This window comes from Cottoperca gobio, chromosome 9 (genome assembly GCF_900634415.1).
Source record: "Cottoperca gobio chromosome 9, fCotGob3.1, whole genome shotgun sequence".
NCBI classification, from domain to species: domain Eukaryota; kingdom Metazoa; phylum Chordata; class Actinopteri; order Perciformes; family Bovichtidae; genus Cottoperca; species Cottoperca gobio.
This window is the reverse complement of record NC_041363.1, coordinates 26987244-27014717: the sequence shown is the minus strand read 5'-3', so window position 1 is coordinate 27014717 and position 27474 is coordinate 26987244. Positions and strand designations below refer to the sequence as shown.

General features: G+C 42.5%; 1 protein-coding gene across 3 annotated transcripts in view; it reads left to right on the top strand.

Moving 5' to 3' along the window:
* The first annotated feature begins 2450 nt into the window (after nucleotides 1-2450).
* tncb (tenascin Cb) overlaps nucleotides 2451-27474 on the top strand; it is a 40798-nt gene continuing 15774 nt past the window's right edge. For all 3 annotated transcript variants that reach the window (XM_029439712.1, XM_029439710.1, XM_029439709.1), the window contains exons 1-10: nucleotides 2451-2603; nucleotides 13534-14096; nucleotides 14402-15622; nucleotides 17092-17355; nucleotides 17440-17555; nucleotides 18024-18177; nucleotides 22694-22963; nucleotides 23231-23416; nucleotides 25086-25175; nucleotides 25915-26178. In XM_029439712.1, coding sequence (XP_029295572.1) covers nucleotides 13610-14096; nucleotides 14402-15622; nucleotides 17092-17355; nucleotides 17440-17555; nucleotides 18024-18177; nucleotides 22694-22963; nucleotides 23231-23416; nucleotides 25086-25175; nucleotides 25915-26178 — 3052 coding nt within the window. In that variant the 5' untranslated portion in view covers nucleotides 2451-2603; nucleotides 13534-13609. The remainder of the gene's footprint in view (nucleotides 2604-13533; nucleotides 14097-14401; nucleotides 15623-17091; nucleotides 17356-17439; nucleotides 17556-18023; nucleotides 18178-22693; nucleotides 22964-23230; nucleotides 23417-25085; nucleotides 25176-25914; nucleotides 26179-27474) is intronic.

Below are 27474 nucleotides of genomic sequence, written 5' to 3'. Positions count from 1 at the left end.
ACCTGTGTTTATTTGAGGCGGTTCTGCCTGTTTACATCATTGTCTTGAGTGCAGAACGGCTTGTAATTAAAACCAGCATGCGTTTGGTACCCCGAGCAAACTGTAATCAAGAGGTGGTTACTGACACGACTGTTTGATGTCTCAGGTTTCTACTTGGTGGTCACAGCCTGAGCAGTTGAATGGATGAGTCAGTGGCAAAGAAGCCACCCTCTCAGGTCAGTGACAGCCAAACAAGAATGCAAGTTCTAGACTAGAACTCAAACTCAAAGATTTTCACTTTATCAAATCACATTCTGGATAGCATTTATGGTCAACATTTTGTCAACTATTTCTATGCTTTTGCATTTCATCAAAAAACATGTCAACATATTTTTGGCTCTTATGTCTCTTGTCCAAGTCAAGGGAAGGATTAAGGGAATACCTGGAAGGTGTGGCTGTGCTGTAAACCCTGTGAACACGAGTTGCTTTTCTTCTGTTGTATTTCTGGTGGTCGATACTCGTGCCATTTGGAACAAAACTCTTGATATTAGTTCTACATAAGTCCACTTGGTTCATAGTCACCTGGCCAGTAGGCTACTCACATCCGTTCAAAGTTATGTCAAATCTGATGGGATTGAGGCAGATTTCCTTTCTATGGCTGTGGAGCGTGGGTGTAATTGACAATATGTCTAATGCCCGTATGGATCCATGCAAACCTTTGGACCCATAAAGACCTATATTACTGAAATGCACTTATCATTACCATCGGAAACCAGAAGTATCATCAAATCAATCTTAAGGATTCTAACTTTAAGGCCCAGTCACACTAGCATTTAAAAAAGTTTCAAAATCAATAATCTTTACATTAAATGGTTAGGGATAGGGATTGATAGACAGCCGATTGTTAGCATCCAATATTCAGTAAAAATATGCAACAAGGTGATCAGTATTAATGCTTTCTAGTCAATGATCGGCAATAAGAAACCAAAAAGATTGTTTTGTTTTTTAATTTATTTTTCAGTACACTCACTATCCAGTGTCCAGGGGACGCACCCTATTTTTTCCCTGATGATTTCGCTAAATTGTGAACAAAAAATGCATGTTAAAATCGGCGAGAGGAGAGCTAGTTAATGTTAGCTGTTAGATGTTAGCAGCCGCTGGGCAGCACAGTCCTGCTTGGCTAAATAATGGAGGTTACAGCTAACGCTAGCAGAGGTTCCGTTAAGTTCCATTATGATGTGTTTAAGATGTTTTCAGTAAAAATTATGCAAATGTCAATTATAATGTTATCATGATGTACACAAATCTTGTAAAATGTAGTTTTTGCAGAGAAACTTGAATAAATGCAGGTGTTTAAATGAGATGTTTTCAAAGCAATATAAAATAGATAATAAAGATGGAGTTATAGCCTGTTTAACTTTCTAACACTAGCTCTAAGCAACTTATAGTACATCATTAAACTACTAATGCCAAGATTTTATTTTTATCAAAGCAGATATTTCAATAAAAAAAACAAATAATTTCCTAATTGTTTGAATTGTGTGTTTTAATGCTAATAACCACAATAGATGATAATACCAAAGTAAAATGATAAATATTTACATTTTTGACAGTTTACACTGACTTTGGGGCGGTTGAAATTATTTTTCGGGACGGTGGTGAAAATATTTAGTCAGGAGCTTTAAACCAGCTGCTATAACAAAACAAAACAAAACCATCAGCGGCTCATCGACGGTCTGCAATCGCTAATCACCTCATAGGCCTGCCAGTATATCCTCAATATTCTAGAACCAAATATTTGGTGACAATGCATTCATTTTATTGATTTCACAATGCCACTTTCAGCATTGATAATTTGTATTATACATTCAGTGTTTGTCTGTATCCTCATCAGTCTCACAAATAGAGCCGAGTCCCTGTTCACTCCCTGCTTTCAAGTTCTTAAATGCTATGTTAATGCAGGCTCTGCATTCACTCATATCTTGCTTTCCATTGGCTTGCCTGGTGCAATTTGCTGCTAATGGTCCAACCCCCCCTCCATCACCCCCTTTTCCTTTCCGACTCTCGTTCTCTCAGTCACTCTCTCTCTCTTTCCAGCCTTGAGGCGTCCTGTTTCAGCTCCTTCGCTTTCAGTCACAATGCTGTGTAGAGGGTGAATGGGTGGGGGGCATTTAAGAGAGCAGTAGGTGGGAGTGAAGTCTGACTGCAGAGGGTCTACTGTTTAAGAGAAAGGGAACTCACTCTCTTCCGCTCTCCGTCTCTCTCTCTCTCTCTCTCTCTCTCTCTCTCTCTCTCTCTCTCTGTCGCTCTCTCTCTCTCTGTCGCTCTCTCTCTCTCTCTCTCTCTCTCTCTCTCTCTCTCTCTCTCTCTCTCTCTCTCTCTCTCTCTCTCTCTCTCTCTCTCTCTCTCTCTCTCTCTCTCTCACTCTCCTCACTGGCTGTACAACATCAGCCAGCTCTCTAGGTAGACTCGAGTAAACACTCAGAGAGAAGAGGGAAGATGACAGAGCTGTCAGCACTCTGAGAGATACACAGTGGTGAGAACATTTGTCGGGGCTGGCTGATAAGGCGCTCTTCAGCTTACATTTTGTAATCAGTGGAGAAGCTGTGAGCATTGTGTGTGAGGTAAGTCACCTTCTTTACCTGCATGGAGCTGCTGCGTTTGAATGGGAGCACAATGAATGGGCTCATTGCTTTAATTAGGATGATTGACAAAAATGAATTGCAAAGCTTGACAACTTTTAACTTCAGACACATTCTCTCAGCTTTTTCCCCACATTTATATAAGATGATATTAAAACTTTTTGGAGGAATTATTTTCTGTTTTAGTATTTTTTATGAAATGCACTGTAAGGCTATGACTAAGGGCATTTTTCTGTCGATTATAATTGTTTAATTACAAAATGTCCACACTCAGTAAAAATGCTAATTACAAGTTCTGAGAGTAACGTCTTCAATTAGTTTGTCCAGAAAGCATAAATCATTTAGTTTACAATGATATGAACATGAAAAAAATTATTTTGAAAAACCAAAACCAATTAACAGTTTTCTTGATAAATTACTCAAATTATCAATTGATTATCAAAATTGTTGTAAATTAATTTTCAGTCTAATAATTAAAAAAGTGTTCCATGGCTAACACGCTGTGTGGATATAATATAAGCTCGCCTCCAGTGAAGAATGTGGGCGATGTTAACAATAAAAACATTATTTCCATTCATCAAAGCAGCTTCTGTAATTCAACCTCATGCTTTACAAGCGACGACTTCACAGTCTGGCTACATTTGGCTCTTTACTGAATGCACCTGGGTGCCAATTATGTTTTACTGTGAAGGTTTTTCCTCTGCTGGCTATTTCCTATTTATTACCACAGCTGGTAAGAAAAAGTAATATCTTCAGAGAGGGAAGTCTGTGATGATATAATGAATTACTCTGCTTGCAATAAGGCTGATGCTGATAGGATAGCAGACGAGTGTGTGTGTGTGTGTGTGTGTGTGTGTGTGTGTGTGTGTGTGTGTGTGTGTGTGTGTGTGTGTGCGCGCGTGTGTGTGTGTGTGTGTGCGTGTGTGTGTGTGTGTGTGTGTGTGTGTGTGTGTGTGTGTGTGTGTGTGTGTTCTAGCTATACACTTTATGGTTGCCAGCAGACAGTAGGCTTGTGTAACCCAGGAGACAGACAGCTGCTATGTATTAGATGCTGCTGGTTGGTTCCGATCCCAGATCTCCAGCTCACACACACACACACACACACACACACACACACACACACACACACACACACACACACACACACACACACACACACAGAGGCTGTTCTTCTCCATGTGCTCTCCAGTCTCAGCTTCATTTGTTTGTTAGTACACACAGAGAAAGAGACGATATGAAATCGAGGATGTTTGATGGATTAGTAAATAAGCTGCTATTAAGGAATATCAGTTACACAGCAATGTCTGCATAAAGTTTCCTAATATTATAAGCTCCTGGTCATACCAGATCAAGTAAGGCAGTGTTTTGAATACAGAAAGGGTGCGTTTTAGTGCTTAAGATTTCAACTTTTCATTTGTAATAAATGTGTTGTTTCTGGTTTCAAGATTTACATAGTCTCACTTTAGAGTTTTTGGAGTAAGCAAGCCTCCAAATCTGTATCTAGAGACTGCAGTGGAATCTCCACTGAAAGCTAATGAGATTCTTTAGGTAAGTCAGCAGACATTTAAGGCAGAGTTTATTAGATTTATTAGAAAAGGTTAGGTTCACAGATTTAAACCATATACTCATGAAGCTGTTCCTCATGGTGCTTGATATCTGAACCCCTATGTGAATCTTAGCGAGAGAGGGTTAGAGGGAGCGAGAGATGTAAACGAGTGAGTCAGAGAGGAGAGAGAGAAGATATGAGGTGGGCTGTGATGGAGGAGACCCACAGGATACCAGGGCAGCGTCTGCTGGATGGTAATTGTGTATGATGAGGAGCTGCAGACACAATGAAGGAGCCTGGCTGGAGTCTCAGTAGCTTTGACTTCATCCATCTGAAATATCTCTTGGAAGATTATGGATATTATTAAGATTATTTCACAATTTAAGGATATCCGAACATGCGTTTTGGCTGACATACTGACTATCTTTGCATATCTGCTTGTGGCAGCGCAGGCTTGGTGCATTAATGTTTCATGATGCTTTGGCTACGCATGTGAGTGGCCACTGTCAGTGACACTTGGCATAACGTTGAGTGGGAAACAGGCCTTTGTTTAGACAGCTGTTATCTCCCAATGCTCCATGCAAAGCTCTCTGAGAGGGTGACTGTCTTTAACCCCACTTAGCTCCTCCACTGGTGATTGAATACAAACAGTAATCGTGGGTATTCCAGATGACCCACGCTGGGCAGGACTCAGGAGAGAAGCAGAGATGTTTTGGTTGAACTAAATGAACATCATCTTTGATTCAGGCTGATCCACACCCTCATTGTTGCCTCCTCTCCTGTCCTTCCCATTGCCTCTCCTATTCAACATAGTTGCTGGTCAAATGTCAACCTGTCTTTAAATATTGTGTTGTTCAGTAACATTTAGACAGATTTAACATATTTATGAGTACATCTTTGGATAGCTTCACCTGGACCATGCTGCCCAGTTTATATGACCCCCTGTGGTCCAAATGGTTCTCAATACCTTGAATCTAGTAAACCAAAAGACACTTTGAGCACAGTGAAACTTAAGGTATAATGTTAAGAGAAGACAGTCAACCAGTAAAACAGAAATCATTGCCTGATGTGTAGATAGTTTTAGAGAGATTCACAGTTCCCAGAGGCTGTATCCAACTGACTGGGGATCCTCTAACTTTTCCACTGGCGCCACCAGCTGCTGCACATTATGATTTGTTTGAGACCAAACCAATGAAACAAATTACATTCCCATCAGCCTAAGCTATAGTTGTAGTAGAACATGTCTCTTTTTTTTACATTACGTATATTTAATTTCTCAATGACGCTATTTTTAGGAACATTTTATTCTGTCTTCTCAAAGATGCTTGGCTGAACTTCAAGGATTGCCTGAAAGGGCAGTGTGCCTTTTTTTTCTCAACTGGTGGCTATTGTTAAAAAATCCCCTTTAGGCACCAATGATTGTATTTTCCCCACAAAAGTATTTTCCTATGTCCAGCTCAGGGCCATATTAGCCATCACTACAGAACAAAGACCCCCCTCAAAGAAATTCAGTGTTTTAAAGCATCCCAGATGGTTTTTAATGTTCCTCTGATGCTAATGTGCAACGGGAAAGGAGTGGCAGTCTTGGAGTTGTGGGAATCCGGGATGCTTTTGTATTGCCCGGTCCACCATTGGAGGCATCCAATAGATGAACACATGTGGTAGACACTTCGCTCTGACACTTTGCCTCCACCAGTGACCTCGCACATTGGAATGCATGAGCCATAATGTTCTTGGAACAAGATGGGGGCCCTTTTGAGAGGGGCAGACAATTTAAATTGGGGAAAATGGTAAAAAAAAAACGGGGAAGCCGCAGAAGAGCCGACCCCGGGGACCGGGGTCATTAGGCTCATACAAGTGTCTGAATGGAAGGCACTCCCAATTTGGACACGCAACACGCTTCAGGCTTTCATCACAGACAAGGACAAACAGATGTCCGGGTATCACAGCCAACACGCTCGCTTCCATTTATAGTGGAGAGAAAAAAATCCTTTCCACCCTGTTTGACTGGAAGTAACCAATGAACCTCCAGTGTAAAGTAATGAAATGTGCAGTCTTTGAAAGGTCTTGCAAAGTTCTCTTACATGTTTACTCAGAATTCTTTGGACTTGATCAAAAAAATATCTGACTCGTCTGAATGTCTGTCTAGTCACTGTACAAAGATATTCCACATAGAAAGGGGGAATTTTCTATTCTCTAGATTAAAGATAGTTTTATTTAGTAAAACAAAGGAAATAATGTTGATTGATAGTATCTTTCAGTCTTCAGGTCAAATGATTCATGCTCTCTGACAAATCTCCACACTATGTTACATCTGCTGTTGATGCCACATAAAAACTAAACTGGTACCAATGCCATGTTCAAAAGTTAACAAGAAGTGACAGTCATGCAAGTAAGCCAGCCAAACGCTCTCTTGAGATTGCAGAGAGGTTGTGCTCTCACCTTGCAACTGAGTACTGAGAGGGAAGGTGTTAGTTACATGGTAAACTTAGACAAGTCCCAGAAGTCGACATGAATACCTCTGTGTAGCATTACAATACAGGCAGCAGCCAGGTACAAGTCAGATTTGTATAGTAATTGCAGTGCAGTTTGAAAGCTTAGGGGAGGAAATAGGTAGAACGGAGGGCTACGTAATTACAAGAGTCTGGCGAAAACAGCAGGTGGATGTGCTGTAAATGCTGCACTTTGCTGCCAAGTCTCCACACCACACAGGGGCTATGCTAATAAACAGTAGGTCACCAGCACCCAGCATGTTAAAAAGCTCATGAACAATGACTAGCTTCCAACCTCTCCATCTGGACCCAGCAAGAAGAGCAGCGCAAGACGTAGGCGCCGCAGGGGAAGAGCCATAAAGAATATCGATGGGCCTCAGGGCGAGCTGCGAGTCAAACCCCAATGCACTAAAAGCTAAATTGAGATTTGACTGTCTGCTGTGCAATTGACCCAGTGAGCATTCTCGTTTGCTCAACATTCGTTTTCTCCGTATCTTAGTGTCAAGGTCTAAAATTGGTTTTGGTGGAAGAAATGTACTTTTTTGGGGCGGTATCAGTCAGACATGTCAGCTCTGGCTCCAAAGCACTCAGCGGTTCTGTGAGTGCGATAGGGCTCAGCCTTGGCAGAGCGCTTTCTCCGAGTATCCAGATAAGTGTTTCTGCCGGTATCTCACATTCAGCCTCCCCGTCTGCCTTATCAGCCGTGAACACACTAACCCCCACCACTCCCCCACTATCTGTGTCATCAGATCCAATGGGGTCACAGCGGAGAGCCAATGAGCACAGCCTTGGTTTGATGAAACCGTCCTTCTTTTCATCCATCAAAAAGAACGAATTCCCCGTGTCATATCTGTTTAGCAACTCAGATTATTATTTCTTTTTCACCATCTGGGAAATAATGATTGAGTTTAGTGAATATATTGATATGCTTTATTGATTTCAGGTCAGTGCCTTCAGTCAGATTAGTTCGAGAGGGGATAGAAAGATTCAATTCTTCACAGAACCATTGTCAAAAGTTGAATTTAATTAAAGTTATTACACTCAATACAGCCTGGCAATCTTAAAGTGTCATCTGGACCTCAGGGCAAATAATCCTTTAATTGTATTGGAGCATTCTAAGTAATTGTATTTACACTATGAATAGTTGGGTTCTAATGATTAATATAAACAGGTTATTGATTCATCTGGCATATTATTTTCTCAATTATGTAGTTAAATTCGGCTCTATAACATATCAGAAGGTAGTGAATAATGCTGGAAGTCGACAAATTCGGAGTTTGTTCTGGTCAACGTTCCAAAACCCAAAGATTCAGTTTATTGTTGCAAATTAATTTTCTGATGATTGATTAATAAATGAATCCACTTATCAGTTTGGCTTTAAATGTGGAAGCAAACGGGTTCCTATTTACACATCAAATAGACACAGAGCTACATTAGCATTTATTTTGATTTTCTGGTCATCTTGCATGTGTAAGTCCAGTATTCACTCTCCTTTTAAGCTTTGATTTGTCTCCACTTAGGGAAATATCTGTCTGTTGAGATGCAACATGTTCCACTTTTGTCTCCAGGTAGTCTGTGCGCTATTTGGTGCTGAGCAGGTAGCGTACAGTGGCTTTATTGGAGCTTTCTACTGCTACCTGCTGCACCAACGACGATGATTCACCTAATCAGTATTGGGCTTTAAAGCCAAACAATGAGCTAAAAGAGGCTAAAACGCTCCATAGAGCTGAGAGTTACTGAGTCAGGTAATAATTTTCTGTGGGTTTGTCACTAAAGGTGACACCTTTCATATTGCACGGAGTCATTTGATGTATTGTTATTGTGAAAAATATTCATTATAGCCGCTTCAATGGTCAAACATAAAATGACCAAGTCTGCATACTATCATCTTAAAAACAGCAGGGCAGTGACACTGATCCAAATGTTGGAAGATTGCCCTGTGGAGCAGACTGAGAGAAGGATTGTCTTTTACCAATTAGTTGAGTCCTAATGTCATGGCCTGACCACATTACTGCCATATTTGAAGCAAATCCCACACTCAGCCTCGTCTCACCGCCTTTGGGGTTGTAAAGTTCAGCACAACAGTGACGGCCGCATTGCTCATAAAAGGCAAAAAGAGATAGACGGTGTGTGTCTTCCAGAGCGTGAGGTGATACAATTTGAAAAACCTTTTCAAAGAAGCAGCAACAACGGTTCCATCGATCGTGCGTTGAGCAGTCAACTCAAGCTCATGCCTCTTCCTGGAAATTCATTTTTGTGTTTGATGCTTATAACTTACACCCATAGTGCTGTCCTCAGCAAATCGCTATCTCTCTGTCTGTGACCTTGGTGGAGATACAGGATCCAAATCAATATTCACCTGCTTGAGCGCAGGACATATATGTGAGGTTTCTATCACCTTGCAGGCACGTTGATTGTAATAAACATGTTCATCAGCAGATTCCAATATGTGTCTTTGGGATGTGACGTCTTTAAAGTGGGATTTCATGATTCTTGGCCCATTTCCTGGTCAGTTTCCCTTCTTATAGTGTGACAGCATCTCAAGGTGAAAAGAGCCCCAAGCAATAACCCTTTATTCAGTCCTTATACCAGCGACCCACATTTGGATACTGTATCAAAGAAGGCAGGCTGAGTTTTTGTCATGGGTGACCTACAAAACTAGACAAGCTTGATAAATTCTTCAGAAATGAAAAGAAAGCATGTGCATCCTATCAGCCCTGTTTAACATACAGTCCTGGGACTTGAGTTGTAGTTGTAGTCATTGAATATTTACAGCTTTTACACACCAAGGGGGGCACGCTGCTTCATTATTCACTTTGTTTGTTGTGGAGTTATCAGACGGCTGCTGCGTTGTCTGTTCAGTCACTGCTGCCATTATCCACTGATAGTTAGCACATCTTCCTTTTCTTTTCATTAAAAGAAACTGCACATGTTGCTTTGCTTTTCTATCACCTGCCACACATTTCTGTTGATAACCCTTGCCTTTCTTTTGTGCCAAACAAATTGCATTTTCTCTTCAGTACATCTGCACAGATAACCGCCGCTTGCATAGTAATAGTTTTCTTTTTGATATATCTTGGACTGGCCATATGGTATTGGCAGCAAAGGTGAACTAGAGTAATGACTATGTTTGTGTGTGCCCTGGCTGAGTTTAAAGGAAACGTATGATGTCTGCAATCCTCCGCAGACATAAAGTCTGCTCATCACTCTCTCAACCAACTGAGAGTAAAGCTTGTGTCTAGTGAGGAGAGGATAACACTGGTAAAGTAATCATCCACCGGGGATTGATTTATTTCCATTGAAACCAATGCTAAGTGATAGACCACTGTAATAGGACAGACCTTTGCATGCCATGATGGGCTTATGGGGAATTGTGCTGACTGGATGGCCACGGTTTTACGCTTATCTTCGTCTACTTGGTCCTTCTTTGTGGGAAATAAATACATTATCTTGATTTTCGCAAAGTTTAAGGTTATTGACTATGCACAACATGGACACTAAAATAGGGACATGCTGGAAAACACTTGTTCTTGTAAGGCTGGTTAGAGGTGCAATGTGTTTTACATTATATTCATGGGGAAAACAGGGATGTATGAGGAGACTTATGTAAAAAACCACCTCTGTGGATTTTCAATTTTCTATACTGTCTATAGGAAGGAGTATCAACTTCATGTTGAAGGTTTATGCATGTTGCACACATAGTGTACTTGAATCTGTTGATGTTATGCATGTTTTAATGAGATTGTCCTGATACTGACTCGGATGAGGACCGCAAGTTGTTCTGTGTACTACACTTGTTGCTGGACTTGGACCTCCTCATGAGACTCCTCAATCACCTTTTCCTCTGTTAAGGCTTATATACTTATACACTTATATGCTTTTCTAGGCAGGTTGGGCACACTTTTTTGAGACATCTGTGTAGCTGTTTCCTTTTGTATTTGAACAACTCAAGTTTTTTTTTTCCATTTTGAATGTGCCTGGAGTGGGATCAACCGATCAGCTTTTTTATGCTCAGGTCCGCCAGTTGAGCTGAGATATGTAGACCCACAGAGACACTAACGTGTATATGTAGAACAACCTTGTGATTATGCAAACAATCTGTGGCATGATGTTGTTATAAAGCCACAGAAGCTCTTAGGGGAGCAGGTTGGGGGGGCTTGTGCATGCAAAGTGCATTTCTTTTACCCATGAGCTTGCTCTTTTCCTAACTTTAGCTAAATGCTTAGTTGCTTAAACTTGCCACAACCTCAACAATATAAGAGGCAGATCAGAAATCTATCATATGAACCATGTCAATGTCAACATGATCAGAACATTGATATTTAAAATGTCGAAAGATGTGTTTTATATTTTAGGTTGGTCTCTTATGGTTTTAATAAATGTTTAGTGAATGTGGTTGTTATGTAGACCACAATGCTTAGTTCTTTAGGGTGGGGAGAGTTATATTTAGAGTCAGGTCACTGTTTAAGGTTGGCTGTTTGATTGGCGCACCTCGTCACTTTAATCTTAAATAAAAAATACCATAAAATGAATTTAACATTCCTGAGAGCAAGTGACCTAATCACTTTTGAAATGGACGCCAAAGGGCACTTTGTGAGGTATAAAACTTCAAGTGTTTCCCTCCTTCACAACAGGGTCATTTAGATCAGTTGCTCCAAATGTGTGTGTGCCAGAAGGTTTCCCCTGGAAAAAATGCGCCTCACATTCGACCACAAGATGGGCAACAAGCTTTGTTGCTGTTTGAGAAGCTATACAGCAAAACCAAGTGAGGGAATAACAAAGCAGCAGCAGTCAGATTGTATCAAGTCTATGTCTACAGTGCCAGCAACCAGCTGCATTAGCATAGTGCCAGGGCCACAGGGGGCTCATGAAGGAAGTCCAAACAGAGGGATCAGCTCTGTGTTTCTCACATCCTCTTATTCTGCTTCATATTAAAGAGTGCTGGATGGCAGGTAAGAGGAGAAAAGGTCAAATCAGATATATTCTCTTCATCTATTTCTGAATAAAGCCGAGCTTTGCCAGAACCACAGATTCTCAAACAAAGCGTGCTTTGGTCTCTCAGGGTTGCCTTGCTCAGAGGTCCATGTGGAGAGCAGCCAGCCTTCAAAGTGAGAAAGCCAACCATCCGCCCAGAACTAAAACCTTAGCAGCAACTCAAAGCAATTTTCTGGCTGTTTGTTGATTTAATCCCTAGTTTGTGATGCTTGGGCACAGCGGTGTGACTGTATTGGTGTGCATGTAGACGTGCATGTGTGAAATAGTGTGTTGGAGTGAGACGGAGGGTTGGGTGGGGGTTGGGGGTCCCCTGAGGGCCCCTATCCTCAGCACTCCCATCAGCAAGCCACATTAGCACTTTTACAGTCCCATCATAGAGGCGCTCATCCCTGCCTGTCTAATCAGAGGGCTGGGGTGGGCGCAGGGGGCATGTGGGGGGGTGAAGCCGTGGGATCCCTCCAAGCTGAGCTCATCTGTCTTGCCTAATCACACGTCAGGCCGGGATGAAGAGAGCGAGCATCTCTTACTGGAATATTACCTGCTGACTGTCAGCCTCCATGTTCCTGCAAAGATGCCATGTGTCTTTACTGCATCCACATCAGTGCCACTAAGTCAGGTGTAGCGGAGAAAATGAAACCTTTCGTACATATTCCACCACAGGGTTGGAATATGCAATGTATGCTTATTCAGACATTTTCTTGTTGGCTGCTAACGGCTGCTATTAACCTTTCGAGCTGCCAAGGCACACACTGGCTTTATTAGAGGTAGGAAATGATTGGTGTCAGCATCTCTGACAAGGTGGGCTAAAACGTGTACTATATAAACTCAGGCTGAGCCAGACACTTTAAAAAAACAGGAAATCTTTTGCCGTGCATGGTATTGTTATTCATAATTTTATTCTCCCTTTTGGTTCCAGTACTGACAGGACAAGAATTTAGCTTTTTGTCTCTGATCATGTTTCACAATATAAATAACTAGAAATGGGATTATTAGATGAATAAAATGGATCAATGACACTGAATGGTAGGTGTAACAGACCTAGTCTAGAATGCAGTGAGAACAAGCTTTTAACCAACCTATCTATTTAATTAAACGCTAAGTAAGAAAAACATAAGGTTTTAAGGTTGGCTTCAATGCCACAACCACAGCACATTTTTCCAGTGGACCTTTTTTTATAGACTCATGTCTCTGAAGCGTTTGTGGAAAGCAAAAAGAATCATGTTACAGAAATAAAACAAAACCAGTGGCTGTCAGGAATGCTGACCTGACTGTTTGCAGGGGGCAGGGGCGTTTGTACAGACCTCTGTGCTTACAGGAAGCCCACAGATGGTCTAACCATACACCGCAATCAATCTGTCAGCCTGGACTGCAGACAAAAGAGGAGGCTCCCCACCATGCAGGTGTTGCCGGGTTGCTTTCTCAACATGGTCAGAAAAAGAAAGCTTTGGATCATCAAGGTCACACGCCACCCATGCTGGAGCTGCTGCTCTTGGTCCTTGAAGAATTGTGAGAAGAATGCCCCAATGTCATCTGCTAAGTGTGTGTCCCCTCCTCTGAGAGCACAAGGGCTAAAATGGGTCAGAGGCAGCATCAGGATTGGAAGTAATCTTTTGTTAGGGGCAACAGAAGAAGGTTAATTGCTTTTTAGTGGGATACTCTAATATTTCAGTCCAGCTATGGCCCTCAGTGTGAATGAATGAATGCTGAATTCTAAGGGCAAACCAGAAAAGTGAATATCCAACAGAACTCTGTGTCGATTGCTCTTTGTTGTATGTGTTAACATAAAGACATAAAGAAGAACTATGTGACATAGTTATGTGCCTGGAAAGAGGTGATCTTCTGAATTTCTCCCTTCTGTCTGTACGTTCTTTTACTCTAGGACTAAGGACAAGAACACCTACTTGATACCTGAATAGACTCTAGTCTGCACTCCGCCAAAGTGTCAGGGTGTCATCATGGGGATGAAAGGCTTCCTCTTAGGCTGCGTGACCGTGACCCTGCTCCTCGAGCTCGCAACCGCTGGCCTGGTCAAGAAGGTCATCCGCCACCGTAGAGAGGCTCTGATGCCTAAGCAAACCCAGGAGAACATCACCCTGCCCCATCCCGACCAGCCGGTGGTGTTCAATCACGTCTACAACATCAACGTCCCCTCCACGTCCCTCTGCTCAGTGGACCTGGATTCTCCCGGTGACACCGAGCTCAAACACAAGAGTCCTTCGATGGACATGCAGAACACTGAGCACATGGAGCACACGGTGGACGGAGACAATCAGATTGTTTTCACCCATCGCATCAATATCCCCAAGCAAGCATGCGGCTGCGACAACCAGCTACCTGACATCAAGGATATCCTGAACAGGCTTGAGATGCTGGAGTCCGAACTGTCTAGCCTGAGAGAGCAATGCAGCAGTGGGGCAGGCTGCTGTGGAGTTCAGGTTACAGGTAGCTCTATACCTTTCATTGTAATTAATGTGTTTCTCCTTCACTATACATGAAGTCAACGCAAGTGAAATTTTGTGCTTCCACCTTCCTTTTTGGTTGTCAGAGCGGCCTTGCATGCATCAAGTTTGCAAACATTTACTCTGTCAAGAACATTTAAAGTCTCTGTAAATAAAATGTTATAGTTTTTAAAAATAGACTGAGACCAATTAGCACCAGTAAGTTAAAATGCCATCAAAAACGTATTTTAGGCTTTTGCCTTGTGCCTTTGTGTAAATGCTTCCTTTTCCATTCTTGGCTTCCCTCAGGTGAAGTGTCCACAAAGCCCTTCTGTAATGGCCATGGGAACTGGAGCACTGACACCTGCAGCTGCCTATGTGAGCCTGGATGGAAGGGCCCCAACTGCACCGAACCTGAGTGCCCCAACGACTGCCAGGACCAGGGCCGCTGTGTGGATGGCAAATGTGAGTGCTTTGAGGGCTTTGGTGGGGACGACTGCGGCATTGAGCTCTGCCTGCTGGACTGCGGTGACTATGGCCACTGTGTGGATGGCTTCTGCCTCTGTGAGGAGGGCTTCATCGGGGAGGGCTGCACCCAGACCAACTGCCTCAACAACTGCTTGGGCCGTGGACGCTGCGTGGACGATGAGTGTGTCTGTGACGAGCCGTGGACGGGCTTTGACTGCTCCGAACTCATCTGTCCAAACGACTGCTATGACCGCGGACGCTGCATCAACGGCACCTGCTACTGTGAAGAGGGCTACAGCGGAGAAGACTGCGGGGAGCTCACTTGTCCTGGCCACTGTAACAACCGTGGCATGTGTGTAAACGGCCAGTGTGTGTGCCAGACCGGCTACAGTGGAGAGGATTGCTCCAAGCTCACCTGTCCCAAGAACTGCAACGAGAGAGGCCATTGCTTTAACGGGAAGTGCATATGTGATCCAGGATTTGAGGGTGAAGATTGCTCCATCCTCTCATGCCCTGACAACTGCAGCAACAGGGGCCGGTGCATTAACGGAGAATGTGTATGTGACGTAGGATACCAAGACGAAGACTGTAGCGAGCTCTCCTGCCCTAACAATTGCCAAGACCGTGGCCGCTGCGTTAACGGACAGTGCATGTGTGACAAAGGCTACGCTGGGGAGGACTGCAGCATCAAGACCTGTCCAAAAGACTGCATGGGACGTGGAGAGTGTGTGGATGGCAAGTGCGTGTGCTTCGTCGGCTTCACTGGGAAAGCCTGCGGCGAGCTGACCTGCCCCAATAACTGCCTGGACCGTGGTCACTGTGTGAACGGACAATGTGCTTGTCATAAGGGTTTCACTGGTGAGGACTGCAGTGAGAAGACGTGTCCAAAGAACTGTCTTGATAGAGGTCACTGTGTCGATGGCGAGTGTGTGTGTTATGAAGGTTTCACCGGGCCGGACTGCTCCATGCTAACCTGCCCAGAAGACTGCCAGAACCAGGGACGCTGTGAGAACGGAGTGTGCGTTTGCGACGAGGGCTTCATTGGCGATGACTGCTCTGAGGGTAAGATAGTTAATTTACTAAGAGTAATTCTTACACATATGCTATTTAGACCACACAGTCTGCAGTCTACTTCATTATACTAGCAGTGAGTGACGCACAAGTCAGATACATTTTCACATTGTACAAAAAGAGGCTTTAAAGCTTCATTATTGATTATTTGGTCACTTGGGGGCACTCATTTACAACAAGCTTAAAATGACATTGGCATATTTTCACCCTGTAAATGTAATATAATTAATGAGTTAGCAAATTATTGCCTGTTTACACATCCACCAAACATGAAGCAATATTATCAGGAGAATATTGAATGTACTAGTCCAATATACCCTCTCGTTTAGCTTTCGTTTAGTTCACCAAAAACAATTAGCTTAAAGAGACTAAAAATAGTCAGTAAAGCTGAGGAGGCCTGAAAAACCTTTCTGCATTTATAACAATAAGGGACTCCTTTCACATTTCACAGAGTTGTTTGACCCATTGCCCATTTGACCCATTGTATCCTGTACAGTCTGTAAAGCACACTGAGACAAATGTATAATTTGTGATATTGGGCTATATAAATAAATTTGATTTGATTTGATTGCTCATATCAAAACATTGATGAGTATTGTGTATCATATATTGGTGATCATTTAACAACATATAAAACCTAATGTAAAAAAAACAAACACTTGGGTGTCACTTGTTCTATCTATTCTATCTACACTATTTTATATACTTTTTACATTGACAAATATATTCTAGGAACATTTTCACTCGTACAAATAAGGTTGGTCTCTATTTTACATACGAATGAAATATGTTTCTATTTAATGTATTTGGCAAATGGTGAACCGTTTTGATTTCACATAATCATATTGATGATTTGGTTTGTATTTCTTTGTTTATTTCTGTAAAATCACATGGAAAAATGTTAAATTGTGGTTTTGTAAATCACTGATTGGAAAACTTCTTTGGCAAGGGGCGAGGGCTGACTTTACACTGAAGGAACAGTCAAATAGTTCCAAAGATGTGCTACAACTGGAGCAAATGGTGTGCCACATACTGTAGGGTCCAGATCAAGCATTCAAGCACTCCTTTCATGTGTTGAATGTTAAATATTATGCATATCATTCAACTTAGTATCACTGAATATGAATGAAGGGTTACATTTATGTATGAACTTTGTCATTGATTTTTTCTTGTTTAGATTAATGAAAATTATCACTGAAATCCTTTATCACTCAACACCAAAACATGTTAACATGGCTCTGAATCTGTACTAAGTATTTTTATATATATTTTCTAAAAAGTCACTTAAATCCAAATTCTGGAGGCGAATTATCTCAATATCAATATCAATATTAAAAGTCAATTTATCTACCCATTGGCACTTTTCCAAACCATACTTTCCTTGGAGAAAACACCCATGACTGTCGCTAACATTTAAAACCCCTCAGTACAGATGACTGATTTTCAGAGTCTCTCCATAGTCTCACCACCCAAGGAGTTGACAGTGTCGGAGGTCAACACAGAGACAGTGGACCTGTCCTGGGAGAATGAGATGCGTGTGACAGAGTACCTGATCACCTACGTGCCAACAGCCATTGGAGGTCTGGAGTTGGACATGAGGGTGCCTGGGGACCTGAAGATGACCACTATTCAGGAGCTGGAGCCTGGTATTGAGTATCTGATCAGTGTCTATGCTGTGCTCAACAACAAGAAGAGTCTTCCTGTCAGTGCTCGGGTGGCTACACGTACGTCAATCTCCTCTGTGACACATAAATCCAGTATACAGATCTAGATGAAATGTAGTCAGAGTTTTGTTTTATGCCTCCCAGATCTGCCTGAGCCTGAGGGACTCAAGTTCAAGTCAGTGCGGGAGACGTCAGTGGAGGTGCAGTGGGATCCGTTGGACATTCCCTTCGATGGCTGGAACCTCATCTTCAGAAATACAGTGAGTCCTGCTCCCCGATATATTAACAGAGCTCCTGTATAGCTCTTACCACAGCCTCTACCATTACGCACATTTTCCTCTGGTAGAAACCATACACGTCCCACTGCAGACACCCTACTTTAAATTCAGTAATGACCTACTGTGCGTAAATGAGGATCATGGTGGGTATCCTGTGGAAAATGGTTCTGCAGTTAGCATGTCCCAACAGCTCCGATGACCACACAGCACAGAGCTAATGATACTTTGTGTCCCGCTTTATTTTCTTTTTTGAGTGCTCATAGAAACTTTTCCAAGCAGGGCTTCTGGGATCTACTCAAAGCCACATTTTATTAAAGCGAGCCCCCTGTCAACTCTTAAGTCCAAACGCCACCCAGAGCGCCATTATGTATGATTTTCCTCCCACTCCACCTATGCCAGAACTAGTCTTTGTAGTAGTAGTTGATGACTGGTGTTTTTGGGTGCTGGCAGAAAGAGGAAGACGGTGAGATTCTTAACTCCCTCGGCCGTCCAGAGACCACCTTTGAGCAGTCGGGCCTGGGCCCCGGCCAGGAGTACGAGGTCAAGCTGGAGGTGGTGAAGAACAACAAGCGTGGACCGCCTGCCTCCCAGAACGTGGTCACAAGTGAGTGCTGCTAACTGGCTTATGTGCATACACTCAGTTTTCAACAGACACATCTGATGTAACAATTACAAGGTGATAACATACGTTATATGTTATTACAGAACATACATATGGTCCATTGTTTAAAAATAGTATTATGAACCTCTTTATTATGTCATGAAACTGAGATTAGCATCACATTTTTGAATTACATATCAATTCACATTCACATATAACTGTTTTTCCATCCCCCTGTTTTTATGCACATTTTATATTTGCACATAAAAAAACGAGAAACGCAGGACATTTGGAAACAACCAAGTTGAAAAATGTCAAAGAAGTTATTACACTTGGCTGAGATGGAAGAGTTGATGTATCAATAAAAACTTGACAAAGTGCAGTGGAAACACATTTAGTGAATAAATCAGGACGTACAATAAGCATGGGACTTAAACATCACTTATGACGAAACTTGCAGAGGATGAAAACCTCAGCGATGAGGAGACATTAATACATGAAACAAATACAAATTACATATTTTCATCATGTTTTCACCATTTCAGCTTTGACTAGAACTCTTTTAATCTATGTGTCCTCTTCTTTTATTAACTCTATGAACCAGTTCCTTATTTTAACACAGTAGGGGATAGAAAAACACATTAATTTGCATTTTCTTTTGTCAATTTCCAGAGAATTTGGTTAAATTGTGTTACACATTTAGACAGAAACATGCTGTATTCCACATGACTCCACATAATAATAGCTGTTATTACTAAGAGCTGGTATTAAATAGTCATATGAAATCATTTGTAGTGGAAACCTTCAGGTAAGCCAGAGGAAAAAGAGATCAGAGATAATGGATTGTGCATGTCTTGCTCTGCCCTACAGTAGCTTCTCAGTGATGCATACTTTGCCCTTCATGACACTTATAAACACACAGACGTATTCATGCAATGGAGGGATGGATTATACAAAGACAAGTAAGCAAATAATTGTAATTTTCCTCTTCTTCTTCAAATCAACCCTAACACATGTGCAGGATAATAAGCCTAAACTGAACCAGTGCTGCATATTTAGGGGGTGTGATCTTCCAGAAATAGAGGTTACTGTGGAATAAATTGTCACTTAAAGCTGTCAAAGTAAAAAATGCAAAAAACAGGTTGTCACCTTCAGACCTTGCGTCGGTTCATTGGTTTCTATCTGGGTGATCCATCTAACAGCCCCCAACAGAGTATTGTAAACAGCCTGACGTGTCAACCCTGAGTGATTAGCTCATTAGATTTCATTGCATTGTTGTGATGGGGGGGGAGATAACTCCATATCTTCATCAGGCTGTAAAGCCCAATGGCTTGTAACATTGAGGAAGTCAGAGCTGGGGATCATTATAGAGAGAGTTCACCTGTCAGACCAACCACCAACCACCAGGCTATTTTTAAGTGTCTTTTAGGTGTTGTCTGGGGGGTTAGGGTTAAACACTGCTCCTTGTTAAATGTCTATTTTCTTTGAAAGTAGACATTTAACAAGGAGTCTGTGTGGCTCTTACCCCCGGGAGACTTCTGTTTCAACAGAGCAGATTGAACAGCAATGTGCGGCACATTCAGCACAAAGTTTAATAAATGGCAGCTCCATGCAACAGTGGGTCAGGCCACTTCTTTGCTTATTTATGGTTTTAAAATGGTCCGCGGTGTCAGGATAAACACAAGTATGCATGGAAAGGCCATTAGGGGCCTATCGTAACCTTTGCTTATACCCTCAGCAGTGAGAGCAGCGCGGCTACATTCCAGCGAGAGCACATTAAGGTGTTGTTTGTGACGTTTCCTCAGTGTCATCTACACACTATCCACAGCCGTGTCGCATGGATAACATTTTTGTGAGAAACTTATTGAAAGACTTCTTGAAAAGAAAATGTTCGGCAGCATCGTGCTGCTACTATGATGACAACAACTTCAACTAAATCCTTTTGACTTTATCACAAGATATAAAGCCTCTCAGAGGACGGTACTGAGGTCTTTACTGCTGATAGAGAGCCTGGTCTTTTTCACAGAAGAAGGGAACAAGATACATGTTAATTAGCTTTAGAGGTACTGCTATACAAGGTGGATGTAATACCTTTGGACAGATCCAGACTAGCTCTGTTTCCAATCCTTGGGTTAAGCTAAGCTAATCATATCCTGCCTCCAGCTTCATATCAAACATAACAGACGGATAGGAGAGTGGTATTTATTGATTTCCTCAGCAAGTAGGAGAATAAGTGTTTTTTTAAATGTCACTATTCCTTTAACCACATTCGTAATGTGAAGTGATCAGGCCTGGAGGTGGTGGCAGCAGGTCTCCAGCTTCACTACACTGACTCCATCTATTTATCTTTTTAACACCATGTAAAACTCTCTTGTTATAACTTCATACTGACTTGTTGAAGTTTGTTAATGTTGTGTATTACCGAGAACGTTTTTATCTTTAACAAGGTAAAGTGAGATGGTGTTATAACAAGAAACAGTATCATTTCCTATGTAGTAATAACAAGGAACATGTCTTTATAACATGAATGTGATCAACTCTTGAAAAAGAAATCATTAAAGTTGAGAAAACAATGTTTTAAATATGTATTTGTCATGATGGCAGCAATAAGCTGCCCAGGATTCACATGAAAAACATGACAAGAAAAGAACAAAGATCGCCTCAAAGTGTGCTCGTAAAATGAAGAAGAAAAGGGACAAAACTAGCAATTATTAGTTAATTAGTATTACTATTAGTGTTTTTGTAAAAAAGGATTTGGTGATTTTGCTAATGATGGATTCTTCAAGTGCATTTTGGACCAAATGTTCCTGTGGGGATGCGCTCATGCACACACATATGTATGCCCACGTGTCAGCACTACTTAGATTATGAGGTTCAGAGTTCTGCGTGCCACTCAGGCTCTCTTAATGCCTCCCATTACACCGGCTTGTGGGCACGTACTGTGGGATTTGCATGCCGAGGGGCTAATTGTGTGAAGTGAGACCCTCCGCCCCCCCCCTCCAACATAACCCAGCATGTGTGGGATGCTCCTAGCAGTCAGGCTCAGAGGGATGGCGACTTCCCAGGAGAACGGTATCGAGACACCCGGATGACACACTCGCAGCGTCCTCAGAAGACAAATCTGTGTTAAACTCAAATGCAGATTCTTCACTTTATCAGCCCTGTGCAGAAGGTTGACTTTCCTAGAGTTGCCTACGTGTGACAAATTAATTTCAGAGATGGTGAAAAGGCGCCCTTCATGGCGCAGGGATTTGATCTGTAATAGGCAGAATAACTTTATAAATGCAAGAGTGCTGTCACATTTCCAGCACCTGCATTGCTGAAATGACTGTATTCATGCATGTAACAGCAACCCCTCCATGAGCTCCTACCTTCATGGTGTATGGTCAGGGTTCATCAGTGTGTACAACACCAGTGATATAACTGCTCAAAACTTCCAGCTGAAAATAAATATAATTGAGACATAATGCTCATTGTTTACATACTTAACAATTATTATTAATATTATTAACAGAATGTATTGGACGCCCTCTAGACTGTTTATGGTTAAGGTTAAAAAGCGACCCTGGGTACTGAAAGAGCCCAGATGAGGTACATTAACCCACGTCCTGTGCTATCGGAACCAAGTTATTGACTTTTGGACATCAGCTCATAATTGTATAATTGAGAATTTTTGGGCTGGAAATCTGCTTATCTCCACCCTGAAAGACCCGATTCCATCTATCTGCTCTGAATGGGCACAGACCACTATCAATGACAGCTCCTTGGGTAACTAGGTCATGTCTCAGTCCACTATTTTATGGAAATGGAAATGGAGGGTTTTTGTCTTTTAATGGTCACACACATGTAAACAGCACAGCACACACAGTGAACTTAGACTCTGCATTAAACCCATCGTAGTATTAGGAGCAGTGGGCAACTATTATATATACAGTACAGTAGGAGGGGGACTGGTGCCTCTCAAAGTACCCATCCACACTCCATACTTCTTCAGGGACTTGAGCCGGCGACACTCCGGCTGCTGGTGCTCCAAAGTTATATCTTAAGTTATATATGTATGTATTTATTGTCCTTTAGTCCTTGTTTCACCTTTGTTTATATTTATTTGTCTTTCTAAATTTAAATTAACAATCAAAGTGTGTGATGCAACCAGTAGCTATAATCAGCTCATGGTGCTCATCTTATGTGATGTGTGTCTGTGTTAATTCACGCCAATGTACTGGTTGTACAGACCTTAGCTGAAGCTAGCTAGCAAAGTACACAGAGCTAAACTATGAAGAATTAGAAAGAAACAATTTTGTGCAACATAGTTTACAACTTCTGAAGGTAAATAATCAGGAAATCAGAACAACAGTCAAAGTTTTTTTTTATCTGCTGGTCATTGCACAAATGTGCTCTGTGTAAAGCCATGCAGCCTTAATATATCATAAAGTTTATATTTTAACAATCTTTCTTCAAATACCTGATCATATGTGTTTCCTAATAGAAGGCTTCCCTCTGTTGCTCCTTACCTCTGCAGTGATCGACGCCCCCAGCCAGGTGGATGTGCGAGACGTGACGGACACCACATCGCTGGTCACCTGGTTCCAGCCCGTGGCTCAGGTGGACGGGGTCAGCGTCTCCTACGGGCCCAGCTCCAACCCCGCTGATCGCAACGTGGTGAAGCTGTCCTCCAGTGACACCCAGTACCACCTGGGAGGCCTCAGACCCGACACCCAGTACGAGGTGTCTCTGTCAGCTCGGATGGGAGAGCGGAGTAGCATTCCTGTCTACCAGTCTTTCCTCACAGGTGACACTAAAATGACAATCTGATGGGCTTTCAGGCCACAAAATAGATCTACCTGAGCCTGTTATATCACCACCACAGCCATTAACTGCTTATCATAGTCAAGTTTAATGAGCTGTGTGTCAGATGTAATTAAAGGACAAAATGTCCTCCCATGTATCGCATAATGAGGAAAATCCCCAATGTAAAAGGACCCTCTTTAGGTTTGTTACAGTTGAATTCAGGTTAGGGTATAATTCTATCTACCTCAAGTCTAATTGTGTGTTGTAGACCTGGACGCCCCCAGAGACCTGCAGACCGTGGAGCTGACGGACGAGAGCATCACTCTTGAGTGGAAGAACAGCCAAGCTCCAGTGGACAACTACCGCATCAAGTATGGGCCTCTGTCTGGAGGGGAGCATGGAGAGCTGCTCTTCCCCCCGGGACCCAGGGACACCACCACGGCCAAGATCACCGGTACTGGATCCCAAAGCCAACTACAGCTACAAGCTACAGACACACACACCATTTACAAATGAAACCTAAGTCCTCTTTCCCAAGCTTTCAAACCCATCTCAGGGGCTTCATTAACGGAGGGAGTTTGCTTAGTTGTCATAAAGCACCTTTAACTATGAGCTCAGTAATAAACATATTTCCATCAATGTGAACAAAAGCTGAACATGACGATGTTATCAGCTGCATTGATAGTGCACCCAATAAAGTGGTCATTGAGTGTATAGTGTATAGTAGATACAGGTCCACATGTTGAAGCCCTGCTTCTTGCATGGCACTGAACCATTAATCAGAACAAATTCTGGGTTGCCAGGTTGTGGCAATGCTGATGACTATAATGTAGAGTGAAGAATCTCTATTCAGACCAACTTTGTGATTATCTCATCACATTTCTTTAGGAGCACATACTCGCGCTGTGGCAGTGGGCAGAAGTGTTTGATATCGGGATGATTCAGAGATCAAGGGATGATCAGTACTTTACAGTTTGATTCATTTATTCAGTTAGACTAGTACTGATCGCTGCTACAGTAAACTAAAAACAACCCAGTCCTGCTGAGCAAAGCGAGCAGTTTTCATTCTTTCTCTGCTTTCAGTCCATGTTAACCCATTACCACTTTGCATCCAAATGACACAGCTGAAAGCGTCTGTGGGAAAAAAATGATACAGTGTGAAGTGTTTATTCTCCTAATTCTTGGGGCAAGTGTTGGAGGTGCTCCCTGTTAAATGGTCAGTGTTATATTCAGCCTGCTCATTTCCTTTGTTTTGTGTCGTGAAATGTTTGCCCGTCTACAAAAGGCTCACTTTATTTGAAAACCACCCAGGGGGGTTTGGCATTCAGGCTTTAAATGGAATAACACCGCCGCTTGTTTCTCTGTGAGATCTAGCTCAAACAAGAGAAGCGGCCATGTTTTCATCTATGTGCACCGCTGACATTATAAAGCCATGCTTTGAGGCGGATGTGTTTTTTTTCAGTTTGTTTCTACACTGTGTGCATGGCAGGATTAGACACCATGAGAAACAAAAAAAGCATCCAAAAACAGTCTAATAGTGTTTTTGTCTAGCCCATTTCTTTGTCCTTGGGAGGCCCATCCCGTGGAAATAAAGCAGTGTGTCCATTCAGCCGACGTCCCACTCCGCTCCACACACACCTCAGCACTTCTTTCACACAGTTATTATCTGTAATTGCCTTCACGCTCGTGATTTTATTGATAATGAGTTTCCTGGGCATTAGGTGTAATTTCATGCTGCAAGGCTCTGTGTGTGATGACCTCTGTGGGAGTTAATAAAAGAATTAGAGGAGATCAGGCCGAGAGAGGGCTTCATTGTAGAGACCAAAGGGCCTCCAGAGCCTGCTGTATCATAGCAAGTAGCTCCGCGACAAGGGCCCTATAGACCCATCAATGATGTTCCACAGTGAGCACAGGCTTACCATGAAATGCAATTAGGCTGCAATCTATTGTGCAACCAAGCCACCACATGAGAGTGTTTTTGTGTTAGCCATAGACACTGGAGCCATTAGCCAAAACAGCTGGCCACTTGACTACAGAGCCTCCCCATCGTTCATGTGCTGACACCTCAGTGGATTTGTACAAACACAACATGACACTGCTTTTATTTGTGCCCTCCTATGTAGGCCTGAGACCTGGCACAGAGTACGGGATGGGTGTGACTGCGGTGACAGATGAGCGGGAGAGTCTGCCGACGACCACCAACGCAGTGACTGGTAACATAGCATCACATTATACTCTGATTTTACAGCATATCATCATATTACACTCAATATCTGTGTCAGGATTTATGTTGTTATGATTTGCATATATAGACACAGAACAAATAAAATATATATCTGTGTGCCTGTCTGTCTCTTCAACTGAGACTCCGGCTCTTTCTCTTGTTTACCTCTAATCTCTGTACATTTATAAAGCTCCTGTATTCACACAAATGTTTAGTTCAAAGAACCATTTCCACCTGGTGTGGACGCATCTAATGCCGTCTTTATATCGACTGCAAACACACCTGAAAACACAGTGAAACACTAAATCATACCAGCATTGTTCCTCATGCTACTCATCTGAACACAAACAAGGCAATCATGCTGAGATTAATAATCCCCCCCCCCCCACTACATGTGGATTATATCTGAACCTCTGCACACAATGTTCATATCTTTTTTCATTGTTTCATAATTTCATGAACTGATGTAGTTTTATTATCAATATTATTATTTATTAGAACATTTTGTCAATTTATTTTCCAGTACTTTGCCATCTATCTGTATTTATTCAGTATGGAAAGTATGCTGATGCTTTCTTCGACTATGCAGAAACTGTGGCTAACTGCCCAGTGCTTCTTGTCTTTATTTGAAATGAAACACAACCATTTTACAAGACGGCTAATGGTTAGATTAATATTGTGTTAATGTATAACTCTGTAGCTTGACATCCTTCTGCCTCCCTCATTAGCCCTGGATGCTCCCAAGGAGCTGGCTGTTGCAGAGGTGACGGAGACCACCATGATGCTGGAGTGGAAACGCCCCCTGGCCAAGCTGGACTCCTTCAGATTGGTTTACGTATCAGCTGACGGCCATAGGGCGGAGGACGTGCTGCCAGCCAGCTCAGAGTCCCACGTCCTGAGGGGCCTCACAGCCGGCATGCTGTACACCATCAGCATCATCGCCGAAAGGGGCCGCAGAACTAGTGCACCCATCACCATCTCAGCACCCACAGGTCAGCACCGCAGAAAAGAAAACATACCTTCCATCTTTAAAATGTTGAGCACATCATTTTAAAAGGTTGATACATCCAAACTACAAAAACCTGATGTTCTCACTTTCCTCAAGTAGGAGCCACACAGATAGTTTTGGCTTTCCAGAAAAACCCAGAAGTATTTTCTATAAAGAAATAGTCCCTATGAGGACTGTGGATGATCCAGAGTAACACTAACGTCTTTACTAAATAGGTCAAATGACTATGTATAATATGTTTTCAGATAAACCTGCCTGCAACTGGTGGAGCATTGAGCAGCTGAAGAACCAGGTGGCTAGCAGTGAATATTGGACTTTTGTCAGGTTAACAAGTTACCAAATCAATGTACCTTAATTAGCTTCATGAAGGTGGTAACGTTTTGCCCTTGACTATATTAGAAGCTAGTCGGACATTTAGTATCTGAGACTGAATGTAGCCCACTGTGAGCTTTCTAGCTGGTAGCGCAGGGTTAGAGAATAACCATAGGTTCATTTTTTTTGTCCTTCAGTACTGCAGCCAAACCGAGGCAATGAATTGACTTCATTGTTAGCTTCTCAATGTAAGTCACTCTGTCTCTACCCCCTACCACCCCGAGGCTCATTTATAGCATGTGGGCTTATTTTTCTTTTCCCCCTGTTTTTTAAACCAAAACAAGAGAAGACAAATGAGGTGACTGTGGCATATTTCTCACGCTGCGGTCAGGCTGCTTCCAAGCCAAACATTTTACATTTAAGTCTTCCAGTTATGCAACGAGTGCCCATTAAAACGCATGGCTATGGGCAAAAATCGATACGGCATGAGGGAAAAGTTGGTGAGCTACAGAATAACTTTCTGTCTTTTGTTGTATTGTTTGGATAGCACGCTGCCAAGAACAGAATACAGTCTACTGTGTCTGTGACAGTGTGTGTGCGAGAGTGTGTGTGAGTGTGTAACTGTGATTGCTCATGTGCATGTGTCCACCCTTTATGTCCACTTGTCTGTCTGCTCATGTGTGACACGTATGATTGAGCAACTGAGTGGTTAAAGACTGAGATTGAAACTCTGTGAGTGTGTGTGTGTGTGGGGGGGGGAGGGGGTTGTATGGACATTTGTGCAGCCCCGCACAATGTTCATTCATGTGATAATTGTTGGCGTGAGCCCCGCTCCGCCTGGTTTTGTGCTATTTGACCACGATGAACTGTGGCTCAGTCAGATAAAAGGCCACATGCTGTTAAAACATTGTCTCTGAAATCAGCAGCCCTCTAATCCTCAGCCGGGCCGATCTGCAGCCTTTATCGT